Genomic DNA, 17,853 nt, shown 5'->3' with positions numbered 1-17,853 from the left:
CTATTTTTAGAACCCTTTGACATGTTTAAGGTAAGGCCTAAATATTAATTGTCACGTGTTTAGTATCTAATAAGTGATTTTACAGGTACAATATGTAACGATTGCGTGCATTTTGTTTATAACAACGGTCGAGGGGGCTTCTATTGTTAAAAGAAGTTATTCGGATCGATCCGTAAGGGGATATGTCACTGAGGTTAGTACGATAATTAGTTGTAATATAAAGGTCAAAGTCCAATGTCGAAATTTTGCAGAGAACCTGCTGGTGGAACGAAGTATGCAAAGAGGAATTTCAATCATTGTTTCGATGCAAGTGCCCGTCGTGGTCCTACTGCCGCAGCCCGGGAAGATATTACAATGCCGTCTGCTCCATAACCGAAACCGGATACATATGGGACCAGCCGAACTCTCAGTGGAGAGGCCAGTAGCACAATCACCGTTTGGTTTCACAACATCCACGGCCCACAATCCACAGGAGACTGATAGGAAAGGAAATCAAATTTCAACATCTATTTTTCATACATAGCACTAAGAACATTCCCGGTTTAACTTCCACTGAAGATTTCGCTTTAATGTATTTGTTATAATAAATAAACACAGTACAAACAATTGCCTTTAACGATTGCCCAATTCACTACTTGACCTTGATGTAATATTTATTGAATTATTCGCGCATGCGCTAAAAATCGGCCATATAACATAAGTGCCAAGAATCGATAAAATCTCAGTATAGCTAACGTATGTTCCACATCAGCCAAATCAGTTCCAAAATGCTGTCCAGGCTTTTGTTTTTTATGTGCGTGTATAGCGTCAGCTGTGAACCAGAAACTGTGAGGGATAACTTCGACTATTTCAGTTATGGTAACGAAGAGAATGTTTTGAAGAACTTGGATTTACACACGGTAATTATTATTCACGTTTTAATTGCTCACTTTGTACCGAACGTAATCTATGTTTATTTCCAGCCCAAAGATGAAATAGTTCTCAGACCTCAAGAGGTCAAGGACTGGCCTCAACAGTCTCTGAATGTGGGACAAATTACCGCGGTCTCCATTAATTCTTTGGGGCAGCCTGTTATGTTTCATAGGGCCGAAAGAATCTGGGATGAAAGGTAAATTACAACACAGTATCATAGCCGTATATTTGCTCCGGAATAGGAAACTTCTATTTTCGTCATTAAATTTAACGTTTAACCAATTCAAAAGGGCATTAGATACATACAGAATGAGAGTAGACTAAAATTGGGACGGCTAATGGCCACATGTATCTCGTTCGTATATACATATTAAGTTTCTCATGTAAATAAAATACATTATTTTTGTAATGAGAAAATAAAGTTCTTTAAACATTAAATTAATACTGTATGTAATAATGTATGAAGTATTAAGTAAACTAGCACTGAAGATGCCTGTGAAATGCTGTGTACAGGGTAATTGGACTTCAGGTTTACAAATGTTTAGTTTGAAGTAACTAGTAACAGGTATTTACTCAATCTGTTGTCCGTTTTTGTACCGATCATGTAAAAATAAAATTATAAAACAAAAGTTCACTTTAACCTTCTACTTATTTAGAACTATTAAAATCATTCAAAGTTTAGTCTCTTAGGGTAAGATTGAGTGTCTTTTACCGTTGAATATATTCTTCTTTCTTTCTTCATTTTCTTTGTCAATTTCAGTACATTCAATGAATCAAACGTTTACCAGAACCTGGATAAAGGACCAATTATCGAAGATACAATTTTAGTACTTGAACCTCAAACAGGTTCTGTTTTACATAGTTGGGGTGCTTACGCATTTTACATGCCCCATGGATTAACTGTAGATCACCACGACAATGTATGGGTAACAGACGTTGCTAAACATCAAGTATTCAAGGTAATTATCGGTGAGATTGCTTTCATGTAAAATCTACTCTACTGACTGGTCAAGTTAAAAATCCCTGTGATGTACCTAAAAACATAGAGAACTAAGAATGTAAAACTAAATGATGTACGACACTGTTTCCCAACGTGGGGCCCACGCCCTACAGGGGGGCAATTTGATTATAAAAGGGATTCGAAAATTTATTAAAATTATATGAATTTCAGTTTCGTTAATTTCATAGTAATTTCTTCGTAAAACCTATAATTTAAGTTTCTTATGTGATCAATTCAATGTTATTTATTTAAGAATAAAAATTAGGTATGTATGTTACATATTGAGGCATGGTACAAAAAAGGTTGAGAAACACATGAGTATCATTTTATTGTGATTAATTTTCAATAAATTACTTTATTTATTTATAGTTCTAAAACCATATGCATGATTTTATACAAGACAATATGACGTACACATAAACATCAATTCTATTAGAACATATACCTCTTTAGAAGAGGGCTATTCGTGCAATCTATAATTTAAAATGTAGGGAATCTCTTAGAGATAAATTCAAGGAAATTAATATACTTACCTTTCCCTCGCAATATATTTATGAAAATATTATGTATGTATACAAAAATAGTGATAAGTTTACTAGAATAGAACATACGCACAATGTTAATGCACGGAACAAACGCAGGCTGCAATTTCCCCGTACTAGACTATCTAAAGTTAGTAATTCTTTTTTGGGGAAAGGGATACTCTTCTTTAATAAAATCCCAGAGGCTCTTTTTTCACTGCCTTTCAATAAATTTAAGAAATGTATTAAAGAAAAGCTGTGTAAAAAGGCTTACTATAAAGTCAACGATTATCTAGTTGATAAAAGGGCCTGGGACTAGTGCTAGACAGGCTACTTCTAATTAATTTGCGATATTTGTTTTAAATAAGTGTTGTTTGATGATTTGCTGTTTTAAAAGAGTACCGAGAGTTTTTTACGCCGGCTTTTTCTCTCGGCCTACACCCTCTGTCTTCTTTGCCGATGAGTAGGGATGCCTTCAAATTTAATGACGTGGAATAAGTGATACATGTATCTTATGTTCCATAATAAACATATTTTATTTTATTCATAGAAATAACAAACAAAAAAATAAACTAAAAAGCAAAGGAAAAAAATAAACTAAAATTAAAAAGAAGTTTAAAAACAAAACCTGTTTCTTGTGCTTTTTACTAAACTAGACTAACTCATTACAATCAAACAAACGGCTATTTTTTCGTATTTCTCAGCTCACTCTCGCTTTCCATATTTATATTATTATTGTAATAATTCCCAATTTATTTCAGTATACGCCTAATAACCACAAATATCCCAGCCTTACGATTGGAGAAGCATTCACAGCAGGCTATCCGTACAGACGAAGGGTACTTCTATGCATGCCAACGTCCGTTGCCATAGCGACCACTGGCGAAATATTTGTAGCCGATGGGTACTGCAACAATCAAATACTAAAGTTCAATGCCGCGGGAACTCTCCTCTTCGCTATACCAGCCTTCTCAGACACGCTGACTTTAAATTTGCCACACAGTGTCACGTTACTGGAGCACTTGGATATAGTGTGCGTAGCTGATCGAGAGAATATGCGCATTGTCTGCCCTCAAGCTGGGCTGAAGAGCTACGCCAAAATGCTGGAGCCCGCAACGGTTATAGAAGACCCGACCTTGGGTAGAGTGTTCGCTGTGACGTCACATGGTGATATCATCTATGCGGTGAATGGGCCGACTGCTCAAAACATTGCGGTGCGAGGTTTTACTGTTAACGCCGTTAGCGGCCGAATTTTGGATTCTTGGGAACCGAGCACGGTTAGTTTTATTTTTAGACTAAAAAGTACTTCACAAATATATTTATGGGTGGAGTATTTTTCTTTAACTTTTCTTTCTAAATCAGTTGCATAACTTAAAATCATGATAACTTAATACTTGAAAATCTTTTCTCTTACTAGACAATCTCTAATAAAATCTTTTAACCTTTTTTAGGGCTTCACAAATCCACATTCCCTGGCGGTGACTCGGAACGGATCACATCTGTATGTAACCGAAATCGGTCCTAACAAAATATGGAAGTTCGAGTTAACAGATGTCTACGACAAGTAACTTGTAAATTGTTCACCTTCAGGAAGCTTTAAACATGTATTACCTAACCATAGGGACCTGCTTTGGTAAAGCGAATAAAATTCGTAAATGTAGTCGTTTAATATACATAATTTACCTACATTAGATTATATGCTTCTTAATTGGTGAATACTTTGAGTATTGATTTCGTTACAACGAGTATTAAAGAAATATTTTTAAATGCATATTGAAAGGTATATCTATTACAGATTTATAAAACTGATAAGGCATACACTGACAGAAATACTGTTGTCTCTTTCGATTAAATCATAAATATTTGACAGAAAGACAAATGAGTGAATGTAATTATTGATTTAGTTTTTTGAACTTGGTAAATAAGGAGTTCAATTGTGGTGTACTATTTTAAATATAATAGACACTTTATTAAATGCTCTAAACATGTTCGAAGATAATATCGTAATTCCATAGTTTTCACATACAAAGAGAGATTATTTACTTCAATTTACAAAGAGTAAATACTTATAATTAGCGTTTGGCCAAATGTAGCCATTTAGAAATTATTAAATAAATGTTCTATATCTTACGTGTGTACTTATTAAATAGAGTATGTATATTATTTTCCGTGGAAATAGCGATATTTAGTGCAATGCAGAGTAAATATGACACTCGCCAAGTGGTGAGTCTAAGAATGATGCTCAAAATTAATGTTGCTGAAAAATATGTATATAGTCTATGGTTTAGTACTATTCAAAAGTTTGTTAGACCTTAGAAGTTAGATGTAGCATTTAAATATTGAAGAATAGGTCCAATGCGAATCACGCACACGTACTCTTGAAAGAGTATGAATTTTTTTAGTTATTTTAAGAGGTTATAATGCTCTTTAACATATTCATAAATAGTAGATGAACGTGTTTTCTATAGCGTAAATTAGACAGAGAAACAAATGAAGGTTAGTTTTTATTAATAAAGGGGAAAACTTAAACATACAGTATTTTCATATTTATTAGCAAGTACACAAGTTCAATGAATTACATGAAAATAGTAATAAATATATGATAGAGGAAAATGTCTTTTAATTATTACATGTCAATAAGTTAAAGATATACATAAGATTCTATCCATGATATTATAGATCAATTTTTCTTTTCTTCATCACTTTCATGAAGAGGACCATATCTGAAAGAAATATTTTAATGTTAAAAGACAGAATAACTTACTACAAAACATATACAAGGTTTAATATAAATGAACGTCAGACTGAAATTAGATGACAGGACAAGTAGTGGCTAAACCCAAACAATTTATAAAAAAAACTATAAAGGGTATTTTTAAAATGATTGTCATTGAAGAGTAAATTTTTATACACCGTGACCGTGTTGCACTGTGTGCATAGAAAGATCCCAAGTGGGACATTTACTATTTTTGTAACAAATATATTTTTTTTCAGTTTACCCACTATCCTTATCACCAGATTTTGGCTTGATGTTGATTTGTGGAACACCATGTATAGTGTATACGCTTTACTATATTTAAAGCAACTTTAAATTCCCATGAAATTATGAAAAATATGTTATGTCAAATAGTGGCTAACGTTTGAAACACCACAGAAGCTTGAACATAATATATTGCTAAGTGTCGAAAATAGAATAAATGACCAAAATTAAAAAAAAACTTTTTGTTCTCTAAAATGTCTGACTTATCACAAACTTTTTTTGGAAACATGACAATTTATAAATTAATTTAAATTTAAATGGTTATATTAAAAACCTTTGGCTAGTTATAAAAAGAACCTTACTTATAAATATAGCCATAACAACAGCCAGCATCAACCACAGCCAACACTTCCATGCACTCCTACTGTGCACCTGAAGTCTTTCAGACTCCACTTTTAATGATGTTAGGTTATTGTCCGTTAGACTAGACGATTTTTTCAATGCCTAAAAGTACCGGTATATAAAGCACAATTATATGGTTTTTACAAGGAACCAAAACGATTTGAATTCGTTCTTTTGGATTTAATGTCCCAGAAGAGTTCGAATTACAGTGACCGTATTCGACGAAGAGCGGTTCGAATCGTCGACGACCAGTCACTTTCCGAGCGGCTTGATCCCTTGGCGTTGCGTAGAGATGTGAGGTCTCTCTGCATCTTCTACCACATTTACCATGGAGAGTGTTCAGGGGTGTTGTTCGGTCTAATACCTGCAGATGAGTTTCATCATCGGACGTCAAGGCAAAATACCATCCGTATCACCTCGACGTCCGTCGTTCCACAACTGAGCGTTTCTTAAGGCAGTTTTGGCCGCGCACCACCACTATGTGGAACCAGCTGTCCACTGAAGTATTTCCGAACCAATTCGACTTAGGGTCCTTCAAGAAAAGAGTTCAATTCTTGAAAGGCCGGCAACGCACTTGCGAGCCTTCTGGCAATATGAGTGTCCATGGGTGGTGGTATCACTTAACATCAGGAGAGTCTCCTGCCCGTTTACCTCCTATTACATTTAAAAAAAAAAGTGGTATTCGCGTAATTTCATTTGTGTTAGGTCACATACCAAGGCAAAGTCATGAAAAGACGTACTTGCGTAATTGGTGCTATCTGAGCCGAGCCTGTCGGCATGGTGGGCATTAAAGTCACCAAGTATTACGATTTCGGCGTACGTGAACTTTTATGACCAAGGAAAGACTAGCTGTAACATTACCTCTGTGTCACCTTTGATAATTTTACTGGCAATCTGTGATTGTTCCTTCAAACTCTTAGTGAGTAAAACCATGTTTTCAGCAACTTTTTCTTGCATATTTTGATGATATTTTAAAAGTGAGTCAATATCCTCTTGACTACTGCTATTTCTTGTAAAGTTTGGAGCCTTAATAATATTTCGCCTTCTTAATGTGTCATCACTATCTTCTGTAAATAAAATCAGAATAATGGCATTTAGAAACCTAAAAAAACCTATAAAATTTGTTTTTAAATGTTATATATTGCTATGGCTTGTAGTTTCACACATATTAATTATGTATTATATCACATTTGATATACATAATTAATATGACATTTCATATATCACAAAAGAACCAATAGTTCCTGAGATGACTGAGAAGCAATTAAAACATACATCAGTAAATTTTTTTTTAAATGCTAAGAATTTTTGAATGTTTATCGAGACATATATTTCAATGTACAAACCTGGCCCAAACAATTCAGACCGCAACTCAAGACCATACTTAGATACCGTTTTCTGATGAATTTCTTGTGCAGAAGCATCAACTGACATAGTGGCTGCCCCATGAGAAAGCAACTGGACAGCTTCTAGCTGTAATATAACACAGCTAATGTTAAAATTCTTCTTAGTATTGTTGGGTAAATTTAAACCAATTTGTGAAAGAACAGCATTTAATTACTAGGTAAAGTAATCATTTGAAATTATAAGTTCTTAATTTTGTCAGAGATTTCAAAAATTTTTGTTGTTTAATAGATATGATAGTACTAAATATTAAATATAAAAATGTTTTCAGAAACTACCTGAGACAAACATAAATACAAAGAAATTATTTTATTATCAATAAATAGACTATTTAAATTAATTAATTTTACCTTTTCTATTGGACTGTTTAAAGTTGCAGTTTGTATCAACCCTTTCAAAAATGTTACTCTTTTGACATAGTCTGGCAATTCTTTGGCGGGTTTTCTACAAAATTAATTTTAATGGTATTACCTATGTTAAAAAAAAAGATATACTAGGAATGTATATACCTTCATATATATCTTATATATCAGAATTAAGTTAAAACATAACAACATTTATTCGGTTAACTGTTATAAGAAATCACATATGGAAAGTCTGCAAATATATTATCTTACTTACTCTGGACATTCGGCTTTCAGTTCATTGATCATACTTTCCAGGTTTTGAACATATTGTTTTAGTCGTGAATTAGAATCCAATTGCTCATCTTTTGCTATTTGTTCACATTTATTAAGTAGAATACGAACATTGACTTCGGTTCTACTTTTTATTGGAATAGTACAGTTTTCTATACGTGGATCACGTTGAATTGCCATTACTGATTGCGGCTTTAACGATACCTTAACGATATTAATGATACCTTATGTTATAATATTTTTATTTTATTTTCTAAGCCAAAGCAAGAAATGATTAATTCTCTAGAGAATTGAGATATTGATTACTAAATAATTTTACTGTTTATATACTATTGAGTATTGACGTCTTACACTTGACAGCTCAGAAATCAGTTGTAAATTTTTCAATGACGTCAGAATTTTCACGTTAATCCTGTCATGTCAGAAAAATAATTCAACTCTGCACTCTGCAGTCTGCACATAAATGCTTAGGAACTTACAGGAGACAAACGGAAAAATTTACCGAAGGCAACCCCTTCCACTAGGGATGTGAAAAAATAATCAATTTTTATATTTAAATAATCGATTATTTTTATAATTGAAAATCAATCATAGTCGATTTTTCATCTGCCACCTTCCGACAATATGTCTGGTCTTTTATAACCCGGACCTCGAACTATTAGGGATATTCGCTATACATCGATGTTTACAATGCGATACATTGAATCCGAATCTTTGAAGATGTATTGATATACTCGATGCATTGATGTTTTTTTGTAAAACATCGAAAGGATGATAAAACCAGTTAATTTTACAAAAACTCAAGTTTGAATGGAACTCTATAATTTAAAAGTAAAATAAATTTATTCAGCAACACAAGATTACATACAATTAAAAAGACAACAAAAATACTGCAATGTGCTACTGAAAAGGCATGCACTCAGCATTTATCAAATTTCACCTAAAATCTATCAAAACGAGTTAATTTCGATTTTGATTATTCTTAAACGTTAATTTGTGTTTATAATTTCTATTGTTTATTTTTAATTAATTAAAAGCATGAAAAATAAAATATTTAGGGTGTTTATTTTGAAATTAATTCAAAAATTAGGAAAAAATCCATTATTTGTTAATAGATTTTTCATCTTAAAAAAATAATCGATTAATAAAAAATCTATTTTTTACGCAGAATGTCACATCCTTAATTCATCCATTTAAAAAGCAGGCAACGCACTCGCGAGCCGTTACGCTTTGAGTGGGCGGTATCATTTAACATCTGGTGAGCCTCCAGCTCGTTCTCTGAAAAAAAATCTTACACTGTCTTTCAGTGTCGATAAATCGCTTTTTTTTAATACCTGGTAAAATAATAATTTACACAAAAGATAGTTAACTGTCCGAGCTAAATTTAATAAGTTTTAAAGAAATGTTGACAGCATGTGCAGAACACAGATTCATGTAACAATTTATATAAATTCTTGATTTATTTTATCTTGGATAAATTAATATCAAATATTAAGTTGTCTCTGTGTACTAACGCTGTAACTCATTAAAAACAAACTAAGAAAACTCCATTTCAATATGTTTTAAAAATATTTATTGAGACAAATATATAAAAAATTATGATTTTGGAGCTTGCTTCTTCGCAGCTTCAGCGGCAGCTTCGCTCTTTTCAAAATTGGAAATAAGTTTTTCCACTTCACTGCTTGTTAAAATTCTGATTATGGTTTTGTCATCTTTACGTGTGAGAGTGGCCATTTCAACTGAAAATAGAAAAGATTTTATAATCTAATTAGTATATTTTTTTACATACGTATGTTGACAAAATTGATGTGAAATATGTATGCACATTTTCTGCAACAAACTCTAATAAATAAATTATAAAAAAGAAAGTTGATGAATTGTTTCAGTTGAATTTAATTTTGGTCTAGTTTGTGGTCAGAGAAATGTCTACTAATTCTGGAAAAGGAAATAAAGAAAGCATAGATCTTGAAGGACGACTTGTGATTGTAGAAAAACAATAAAAAATACCTTTTTCGGGCGTCAGTTTTGTCATATCAAGTGTTTTGCTAAGAACTTTGACAGCTAGTGCTTGAGCTTCAGCAAGGGTTGTTTCATTCTCTTTATACTCCTGTTTAAGACTTGACACAGCAGCCTAGAAATTAATTTTATAGAATATAAAACTGTGATTAAATCATAACTGTATTCCAATGGGTATCTCAAGACAGTCTCTATTTAAATAGTATAGTAAATCAAACTTCAAAGTATTTTACCATTAAATTAAGTTTAGTTTTTTAAGCTATAGAATTCTATCGAGTCAAATAAGACCTACTTTATTTTAATTATAAAATATATTTGAGTCGTTTAGACTATATATTAAAGGGTTATCAGTTGTTACTTACAGCACTGTTGTTGCCTATACATGTTGCTTTCCAGCCACCATAGTTACCACTGGGGTCCGATTGATATAACTGATAGCCATAATGCTTATCCCAGCCCATGTATAGAATAGACACACCAAATGGTCTTTTACCTAAAAGAAACATTTATAGGTAATTGAATGCACATTATAAAATATGGAAAATTTTCGATGATATATAGTCGCATATTTAGCTATTCAATTCATTCAGTTACATGTTGTAGCCAAAGGACTGTCGAGAACACTATAGCATTTACAACTCATTTTTACAATTTTAAAATCACTAATCTTATAATTGTAACAGTAGCATTTATATTTATAAGATGATTAAAACTTCTGCATAGCTTATGGAGACAATTATAGGTTGTTCTAAAAACTGTATTAGATAAATTACCTCCATATTGAGTGTATGCTTGTTTTACATCACAAAGCCATGACACTAGTTGTTCACAGGGAATAGATTCACCATACTGTAGCAGATATCTTTGAGCTATCAGTCTTAGCTCATTTGTTAACACATTAGCATCAGATGTTATACCAGCAACTGAACACACCATATCTTCATTAAGCTTATAGATCTTTTCAGAAAAGAATACTTCATCAAGAAGTTTGTTAGTATTTCTTCTCTCTGCTGCTAAGAGGATACCATCAGTAGCTAAGATACCGAGTGAAGTTCCAGCATGACTGATAGCTTCCATAGCATACTCAACCTGGTAAAGGCGCCCTGAAACATAGAAATTATGTAGTAAAAGCTATTATTACTAGTACTAATATTTAATATTTTGAAGACTCACCTTCGGGCGAAAATATAGTAGTCCGAGTATCATAACGACGAGCCTGTAATAAGAAGCCACAAAATTGTAAATACAGAAATAATATTTAAGTCTAGCTTAAAAAATGACCAAGCAAAAAGTCGCTAACGTAATGTCGACGATTATAACATTTTGCGGATAAATTTTATTTGTAATAACCAAGAAATAACCTTACCATAATTAAGATTAACTGTAGCTGGCACTTCTTATAGAATTGTATTTATTTTAGTTTAGAAAAAGTTAGGAAACTTAAAATTATTGTTTGCCGGACGATGACAATTCGAAATTTTTCACCAAATTACAGACTTAAAACAAGATTATCAAAAGCAAAAGAGTATATGCTTAGTATAGACTATAATATAATTTATTATCGTTTCACAGGTTAAAAATATTGCGTGAATCAGACTGTCGCCATCTAGTACACGATATTTTAATGAATAAAACATGAGCCAAGTGATAAAGGTTCTGATTTTAAATTGTTTCGGAAGATGGCATTCATAATAATGAACACGAATATTTCACTTTACAGCTGTTTTAAATAGCAGTGATAAAGCGAAAAGTATATTATAATTATTTAAATAATTTTATTTATGTCAACACATACATAATTTATAATTGTAAATGATTAATAATTATAATATCACGTACATAATATTATAATACATATATGTATTTCATGAAACATTTAATTTAATTTATTAAATTAATGTATTAACTAATCTATTTTTATTTAGGTTTTTATTGAGCGAGAAATTAATTTTATATAAATGCCACTATGTATGAAACAAACATTATATTATTTGCATATAAAAATAAAGTATTCTAAATATTAGTAACTTACTATTGTTATTATATTGGTCTTATAAAATAAATAAATAAGTCACGATTAATTAAAAAATACATTTTATTAAAATCTATTCCCAACACATTCACTTAACTACTTAATATTATTATATTTTAATAACAATACAAGTAACGATTCACATTTTAAGAACCATACTAAAACATAATATATTATAATCCGTATTCTAATAGGTTTCACAGGCACAATTTGTTTTGATCTTATTCAACATAAATAAATAAAACTAGATAGCCATTTATGAAAATCATAAGATAGGTAGGTATATAGTAGGTACAATATTTACTACCATAATTACAGCTGTTTTAATCAACAACCAACACGATACTATGTACATACACCAGACACCTTATAAATATCTATTCTTTTTGGTTTATTTTCAAAGACAATTATTTGTCTATGGTAATAGACTACAGGTTTGCCTATAAAATCTTTAAAAAACAGGTGTGCAATTTATTAATTTAGACATTACGGAATAAACTAATAATTAATAGATAAATTATTGTGTTGTCGTATAAAATTTGCATATTGAGTTGATTTTGTCACACTATCTAACTGTGCCGTCTGTACGCCATGCTTGTTTATATCCTTAAAATCCACGATAGGAATATCATCAATATGTATAATATTTTTAAGTTCAAACAAAAAAAAACCGTTTCCAAATCGTAATAAGTGAACGAATGAACAAAACCCGCGTATTTTCAATAAAATTATTATATGTAACATTGTTTAGTTACGAATAAAAATTTTATGACTTAACATAACTTAACCTATTAAGTATTTTTTTATTATTTTTTCATTTTAACAGTTAAAAAAATGTAAAAGCTAGGCTCTACTATCGCCGTCACTCGAGCCGTCGACTTCGAATAGTCATAGCGTCTTTCTGGTGGTTGATATCAGGTCTACAATGGGTTGCACCAGAGTGTATACCAACGTTATCACTACAAAGGTGATGAGGGCTGTGGCCAAAGACCCCTGAGTTGTAGAAAACCTCACACTATTAAACCCTAAGATCATGGTAATGAGGCCCATACTTAATGCAAACATTCCAACCGCCACGTGAAATATCTTCACGGGATTACTTTTCAGGAGGAGACGAACCTTGGAAGAGAATAACGCGATGATTCCGGACACAAAGCTCAACATTGTGAAGGCGAGAGCTACGACTCCTGGAAAAAATATCCATTGATTTTACATTATTTTCTTTTTAAAGTTCACTTCATATATAATGCTATATCTAAAGTATACAAGAATTAGCATTAAGTAGGGTTACAAGCTATTTTTTCTAAAAAAACATGACAATTATGGTAAACATAAATTTTACAAAAAAATAAAAATTACTAGTACTGCGGATAAGTTATCACAAAGGAACTGGTGCTAGTGCTAGACAGGCTACTTCTAATTAATTTGCGATATATGTTTTAAAATAAGTGTTGTTTGCCATAGTCATTTTATATGATGATTTGCTATTTTAAAAGAGAACCGAGAGTTTTTTAGAGAAGAAGTTCTCTCGGCCTTCTTTGCCGATGAGAAGGGATGTCTACCGATCCAAATTTAATGACGTGGAATAAGTGATAACTGTATCTTATGTTCCATAATAAACATATTTTATTTTTATTTTACAATTAAAAAATTAAAAAAAAATATTAATTGATTAGCCCACTACCAAATATGTCAAGCTGTATAAGTTGTGTTTATTGTGTTATACTCGCGAAAAACTCGAATGAGAGGTGTCTGAACTCCTAGGTAGGTTTTTGCAGACGGAATTTGTTAAATAACTAGGAAAAGTATGATTACGAAAATAAATGATTCTAATTTTGGCATAGTTTTGAAATTGGGAGAACTCGATATTCTATATCAATCACATGTCAAAGATTACTATCGGATCTAGATAAAACGGTCTCTGTATTCTGTTAGTTGCAATTTATAGTTTTGATACAAAAACTTTTACGGTTTAAATTGGGACATCCTTATCTATTTATAAAAATATAGTGAATCCGCATTTTTGGAAATGATTTCATTTGTACGCAGTCAAACTAGTTAAAAGAACTCGTTTTAAACTCTTGAGTTATAATGAAATACAAAACCTGAAGTGTAATAATACACTGTACATTTTACTAAAGATATCATTTGTCCCTTTTCCTCACAACGTAAACACAATTTGACACAAAGAGACGAAATAGTACTTTTAACTAAATTAGATATTTTGAATACCGCCTTAATATTTTTATTTTTGATAGAACAGGGGGCAAACGTGAAGACAACACCTGGTGTTAAGTGATACCGCGGCCTATTGACAATCTTAATGCCACAGGGTACATGAGTGCAATGCCGGCCTAAATATTATGAATATGTCACAAACACAGTTTTCGTAAAATAAATGAACCTAATCACTAATTCTTACCGCAAATGGCGTGTGCTGAACTAATCTGCATGTTTACTTGAGAGAGACCAAGGAATGTTCCAGCAAGAACAAACAATGCTCCTAGGATTTGAAAACACCCGTGCACGATTCTTTTACTGTCCATGCTCAGTTGGGCTGACCATGTGTTATGCTTATGAAGAGTTAGTATCGATTCTACCAGAAATAGTTGATACTGGAAGGGAAAATTTTCTCTTTGAAAAACAATGGAAATGCCTTAATAGTATACATGTAAAATTTGTATTATTCAGATCTTTCCAAAGATTTATCTCGAGGTTTGGGATGCTAGAGAATCAGACTGCTAAAAATAAAAAATGGATAGTTGAGCAGTAATGGCCTAGTGGCTTTATCGTGCGACTCTCATCTCTGAGGTCGTAGGTTCGATCCCCGGCTGTGCATCAATGACTTTCTTTATATGTGCTCATTTTTCATTCGCATGGTAAAGGAAAACATCGTGAGGAAAACAGCTTGCCTTAGACCCAAAAAGTCGACGGCGTGTGTCAAGCACAGGAGGCTATCCTATTTGCCTATTTGATTGTAAAATGATAATGAAACAGATAATTCTGAGGCCCAGACTTAAAAAGGTTGTAGCGCCACTGATTTATCAAAATATTAATAGCTATATTATAAGTATCGTAATTTTGATGATGATTACCAATTGCTAGAATACAATTTTATTTTGTCTTGTTGAACAAAAACCACTCCAATTAATTTAGAATAAGAATTAAATGGTCAAAGCCATAAATACATACACCTGTACCAGCAAACACGATATGCAGCTGTAAATTCGTGATCGATCCATCTGCTTGCGAAGTCAAAGCGTACCGCCAAACCGAGAACACCACAATAGCAATCTGCATATGCTGCAAAAGATTCACGAGCTGGCATATCGCAGTCCACGCCGACTTCCAGGAGGACTCATATAGTTCCCCACTCTCTTCGTCGTACGCTGCTGGTGCCCTGGTCACCTCCGCCTGATAAGGCACGTGCTCACGTACTTCGAACATCTCCACCTTCTGTATAGATTGGTGACTTGTACTCGGCCGGTCCATATTCACAAAGTAGACCTTCCGCTTTCTTAGACCCAGCTTACGATCACATGAACACCGTAGTACTAATGTCGAGAGGTAGATATGGTTTGAGAATTCGATCTGGTATCTTCGTGTAATTGACAGCTTAGATTATGTCTTGAGAAATATGAAGATAAATTCGGCGGATTATCGTAATGGGGAAGTGTTGAAATCGCAATGTTATACTATTCTCAATTGGTTATGAGTCGGTATGGGTGTGGCGAATCTCAATTGTTGTTTTGATATATCTTTAAAACGGTAACGTGTTTTTCCTAGAAAGAAATCGAACATTACAAGATATTTATGCGTAATTATTAAAAATTTAAGACTTAAATGTAGAAGATAATACTTTATCATAATTGAAACAATACTTTTTTAAGAAATGTGTACAGTATTTCGATACTATCTTAATTGATGTTAAGCAAGTTTATTTAATAACTACTATGAGTTCTTGTGACTCGTAATTGTGTTCTTATTATATTGTATTTTAGTGTTTATTAAATCTACAAAAATATCTAGTTGCGGGATGTTAAAAGGTCGGTTTACTCCCTAAAAAAAATTCTGTGATTCCATTTTATAAAAAATCGACGTGTCGATATCACAAAAAAAAAGTTAAAGATAAACATAAACATAAACGTGCAGGAGGCTCATCTGATGTTAAGTGACACATGGACACTAATGTCAGAGGGCGTCTCGAGTGTGTTGCCGGCCTTTTAAATTAATGAATTGGTACGCTCTTTTCTTGAAGGACCCCATGTAGAAGTGATTCGGAAATACTTCAGTGTGCAGCTGGATCCTTATAGTGATGGTGCGCGTTAAATACTAATTATTATTATTACTACGTTAGGATATTGTAAAAATTGAGTGTTGGAAATACAACAATATGTCTTATTTTATTTGTCAGCTTAAGTGTAAAAAAAATAAAAATTTAACTTATATTGGCATTATATCTTAGCTACTCATCAATAGATGGCGCCACATAACACAATAAGTTGTTAAAAATATTTTTACTACTATACTTTTGTCATCTGTACGAAAGCAGAAAGAAATAATGACTTCTACGGCAACTTACAAGTGATTCTACAAATTATTTTACAAATGTTCCAAAAACCACTGAATTAACAATTTGCCTAAATTAAGCAAAAAAAATAATTTCTAATTAGATACATAGAAATTGTGTTAAAAAGGAAAGCGTCTATTAAAAGTATTTTTAAAGAACACTCTATACTCTATAGATGCACATAGATTCAAAATCATAAGATTAATTATACTAAAAGGTACCGCTTGTTCGTGTGTTCGGTAGTGTTGTCCCGCCTTCTTATTAAGCGTAATTAATTCTTACCTGCGGGCTTAAATCAAGGCGTAGCTCATTTGTCTCCATAACACCCATACGATAACAAGCTAATAAAATACTTCGAATGATTATTAACCATCAATATAATTTAAAGTCTAATCGGAATTTTTTCGTCGAGAAAAATCTTCAAATTAATTACTAGTAATTAAATTACCAATATACCTATTGTATGAAATTCTTTTTTCAACTTTGGTCTCGGGCCTTCCACGGGGCTTGTATTACAGGTCGAAATTTCCAGAACGAAAACGTTGGAAGGAAAAACATACTGTGTCTTTTTTGCGATACTGCCGGCCATACACATCATTAATCCTTTAGCAGTTTCTGCAGCGCTGGTGCCACGGAGGAACTCGTACCCGTAAATAACGCGTAAAATGTTTTCCATTTTATAAATAGTGACGCAAAGAAAACTAATAAAACGGAAAAATGAAATGAATCATGGTTTTCGAAAAACAAGTAATAGCTGTAAAAAAATGAATTTAGAATTTCTATCCAAATAGGAGATATTTGAGGTCAAAGTTGTCAGTACTACAAAACGTCAAATTAATATGTAAAATAATAATAATAATTAAATGCCACCTTTGATTACTAATTTCTTCAGATATTTTTTAGTTGTATTGCTGTTTTGTTTTAAGATCGAAATAATATTGTCTACTTATAAAAAGGTATTATTTATAGAAACCTTAAATCCTATTTACCTAATAATAATCATGGCAAAAACAAATTTATAATACACAGCCTAAATTATTTTACATTTTTATTTTTTCTCTTTTGCTTATTATCCTATATCCTAGCTTCCTTCAGTACCCCTGCAGCCTCCTCCAGCTTTTCCCAACTGACTCTGTCTATGGCTCTCTTTCTCCATTCGTTTCCTGCTACCGCTTCTATTTCTCCTATCCTCCTTTTTTTGGGCGACCTCTTCTCCTTCTTCCTCTTGGTCCTTTCCATACAGTTGTCTTTACGGTCCACCACTTCCGTTTTAGGGCATATTTACCTACCTTATACAAAATTATCAGGAAATGTATCAATTAGATCATTGCACCTATGTTAAAGTAAAGAGTACCTAAGAGTAATATTTCTAATAAAC

At 32.3% G+C, this 17,853-nt stretch overlaps 4 protein-coding genes across 4 annotated transcripts; 1 reads left to right on the top strand and 3 right to left on the bottom strand.

Moving 5' to 3' along the window:
- The first annotated feature begins 606 nt into the window (after nucleotides 1-606).
- LOC125056789 (peptidyl-alpha-hydroxyglycine alpha-amidating lyase 2-like) lies at nucleotides 607-4,563 on the top strand. Its single transcript, XM_047660079.1, has 5 exons — nucleotides 607-899; nucleotides 963-1,108; nucleotides 1,673-1,871; nucleotides 3,195-3,710; nucleotides 3,885-4,563. Exons 1-5 carry the CDS (start codon nucleotides 738-740, stop codon nucleotides 3,999-4,001), a joined length of 1,140 nt encoding a protein of 379 aa, XP_047516035.1. The 5' UTR covers nucleotides 607-737; the 3' UTR covers nucleotides 4,002-4,563.
- Nucleotides 4,564-4,964: 401 nt separating this feature from the next.
- LOC125056813 (vesicle transport protein USE1) lies at nucleotides 4,965-8,226 on the bottom strand. Its single transcript, XM_047660107.1, has 6 exons — nucleotides 7,841-8,226; nucleotides 7,570-7,663; nucleotides 7,162-7,288; nucleotides 6,677-6,882; nucleotides 5,776-5,917; nucleotides 4,965-5,156 (listed from the first exon to the last, which is right to left on the bottom strand). The coding sequence occupies exons 1-6, from the start codon at nucleotides 8,035-8,037 to the stop codon at nucleotides 5,107-5,109; spliced, it is 816 nt and encodes a 271-aa protein (XP_047516063.1). The 5' UTR covers nucleotides 8,038-8,226; the 3' UTR covers nucleotides 4,965-5,106.
- A 1,187-nt stretch (nucleotides 8,227-9,413) lies between these two features.
- Nucleotides 9,414-11,399, bottom strand: LOC125061810 (proteasome subunit alpha type-4). Its single transcript, XM_047667415.1, has 6 exons — nucleotides 11,240-11,399; nucleotides 11,047-11,089; nucleotides 10,647-10,976; nucleotides 10,236-10,366; nucleotides 9,865-9,988; nucleotides 9,414-9,596 (listed from the first exon to the last, which is right to left on the bottom strand). The coding sequence occupies exons 1-6, from the start codon at nucleotides 11,240-11,242 to the stop codon at nucleotides 9,454-9,456; spliced, it is 774 nt and encodes a 257-aa protein (XP_047523371.1). The 5' UTR covers nucleotides 11,243-11,399; the 3' UTR covers nucleotides 9,414-9,453.
- An 875-nt stretch (nucleotides 11,400-12,274) lies between these two features.
- LOC125061544 lies at nucleotides 12,275-15,479 on the bottom strand. The gene is made up of 3 exons (XM_047667021.1): nucleotides 15,098-15,479; nucleotides 14,328-14,520; nucleotides 12,275-13,092 (listed from the first exon to the last, which is right to left on the bottom strand). The coding sequence occupies exons 1-3, from the start codon at nucleotides 15,395-15,397 to the stop codon at nucleotides 12,794-12,796; spliced, it is 792 nt and encodes a 263-aa protein (XP_047522977.1). The 5' UTR covers nucleotides 15,398-15,479; the 3' UTR covers nucleotides 12,275-12,793.
- Nucleotides 15,480-17,853: the final 2,374 nt, after the last annotated feature.

This window comes from Pieris napi, chromosome 2 (genome assembly GCF_905475465.1).
Source record: "Pieris napi chromosome 2, ilPieNapi1.2, whole genome shotgun sequence".
Lineage (NCBI taxonomy): Eukaryota > Metazoa > Arthropoda > Insecta > Lepidoptera > Pieridae > Pieris > Pieris napi.
The sequence above is the reverse complement of the archived record's forward strand: the minus strand, read 5'-3'. Positions and strand labels throughout refer to the sequence as shown.

Coding starts and splice junctions, on each gene's coding strand:
- LOC125056789 (XM_047660079.1), top strand. CDS start 738: ATGTTCCACATCAGCCAAATCAGTTCCAAAATGCTGTCCAGGCTTTTG. Junction 1,872..3,194: donor CTAAACATCAAGTATTCAAG/GTAATTATCGGT, acceptor AATTTATTTCAG/TATACGCCTAATAACCACAA. Junction 3,711..3,884: donor ATTCTTGGGAACCGAGCACG/GTTAGTTTTATT, acceptor AACCTTTTTTAG/GGCTTCACAAATCCACATTC.
- LOC125056813 (XM_047660107.1), bottom strand. CDS start 8,037: ATGGCAATTCAACGTGATCCACGTATAGAAAACTGTACTATTCCAATA. Junction 5,918..6,676: donor TTATCAAAGGTGACACAGAG/GTAATGTTACAG, acceptor CGGTACTTTTAG/GCATTGAAAAAATCGTCTAG. Junction 5,157..5,775: donor TGTTATGGCTATATTTATAA/GTAAGGTTCTTT, acceptor TATTTCTTTCAG/ATATGGTCCTCTTCATGAAA.
- LOC125061810 (XM_047667415.1), bottom strand. Junction 10,367..10,646: donor AGCATACACTCAATATGGAG/GTAATTTATCTA, acceptor TGTTTCTTTTAG/GTAAAAGACCATTTGGTGTG. Junction 9,989..10,235: donor GTATAGGCAACAACAGTGCT/GTAAGTAACAAC, acceptor ATTAATTTCTAG/GCTGCTGTGTCAAGTCTTAA.
- LOC125061544 (XM_047667021.1), bottom strand. CDS start 15,397: ATGGACCGGCCGAGTACAAGTCACCAATCTATACAGAAGGTGGAGATG. Junction 14,521..15,097: donor TCGTGTTTGCTGGTACAGGT/GTATGTATTTAT, acceptor TTTCCCTTCCAG/TATCAACTATTTCTGGTAGA. Junction 13,093..14,327: donor TTCAGCACACGCCATTTGCG/GTAAGAATTAGT, acceptor TATTTTTTCCAG/GAGTCGTAGCTCTCGCCTTC.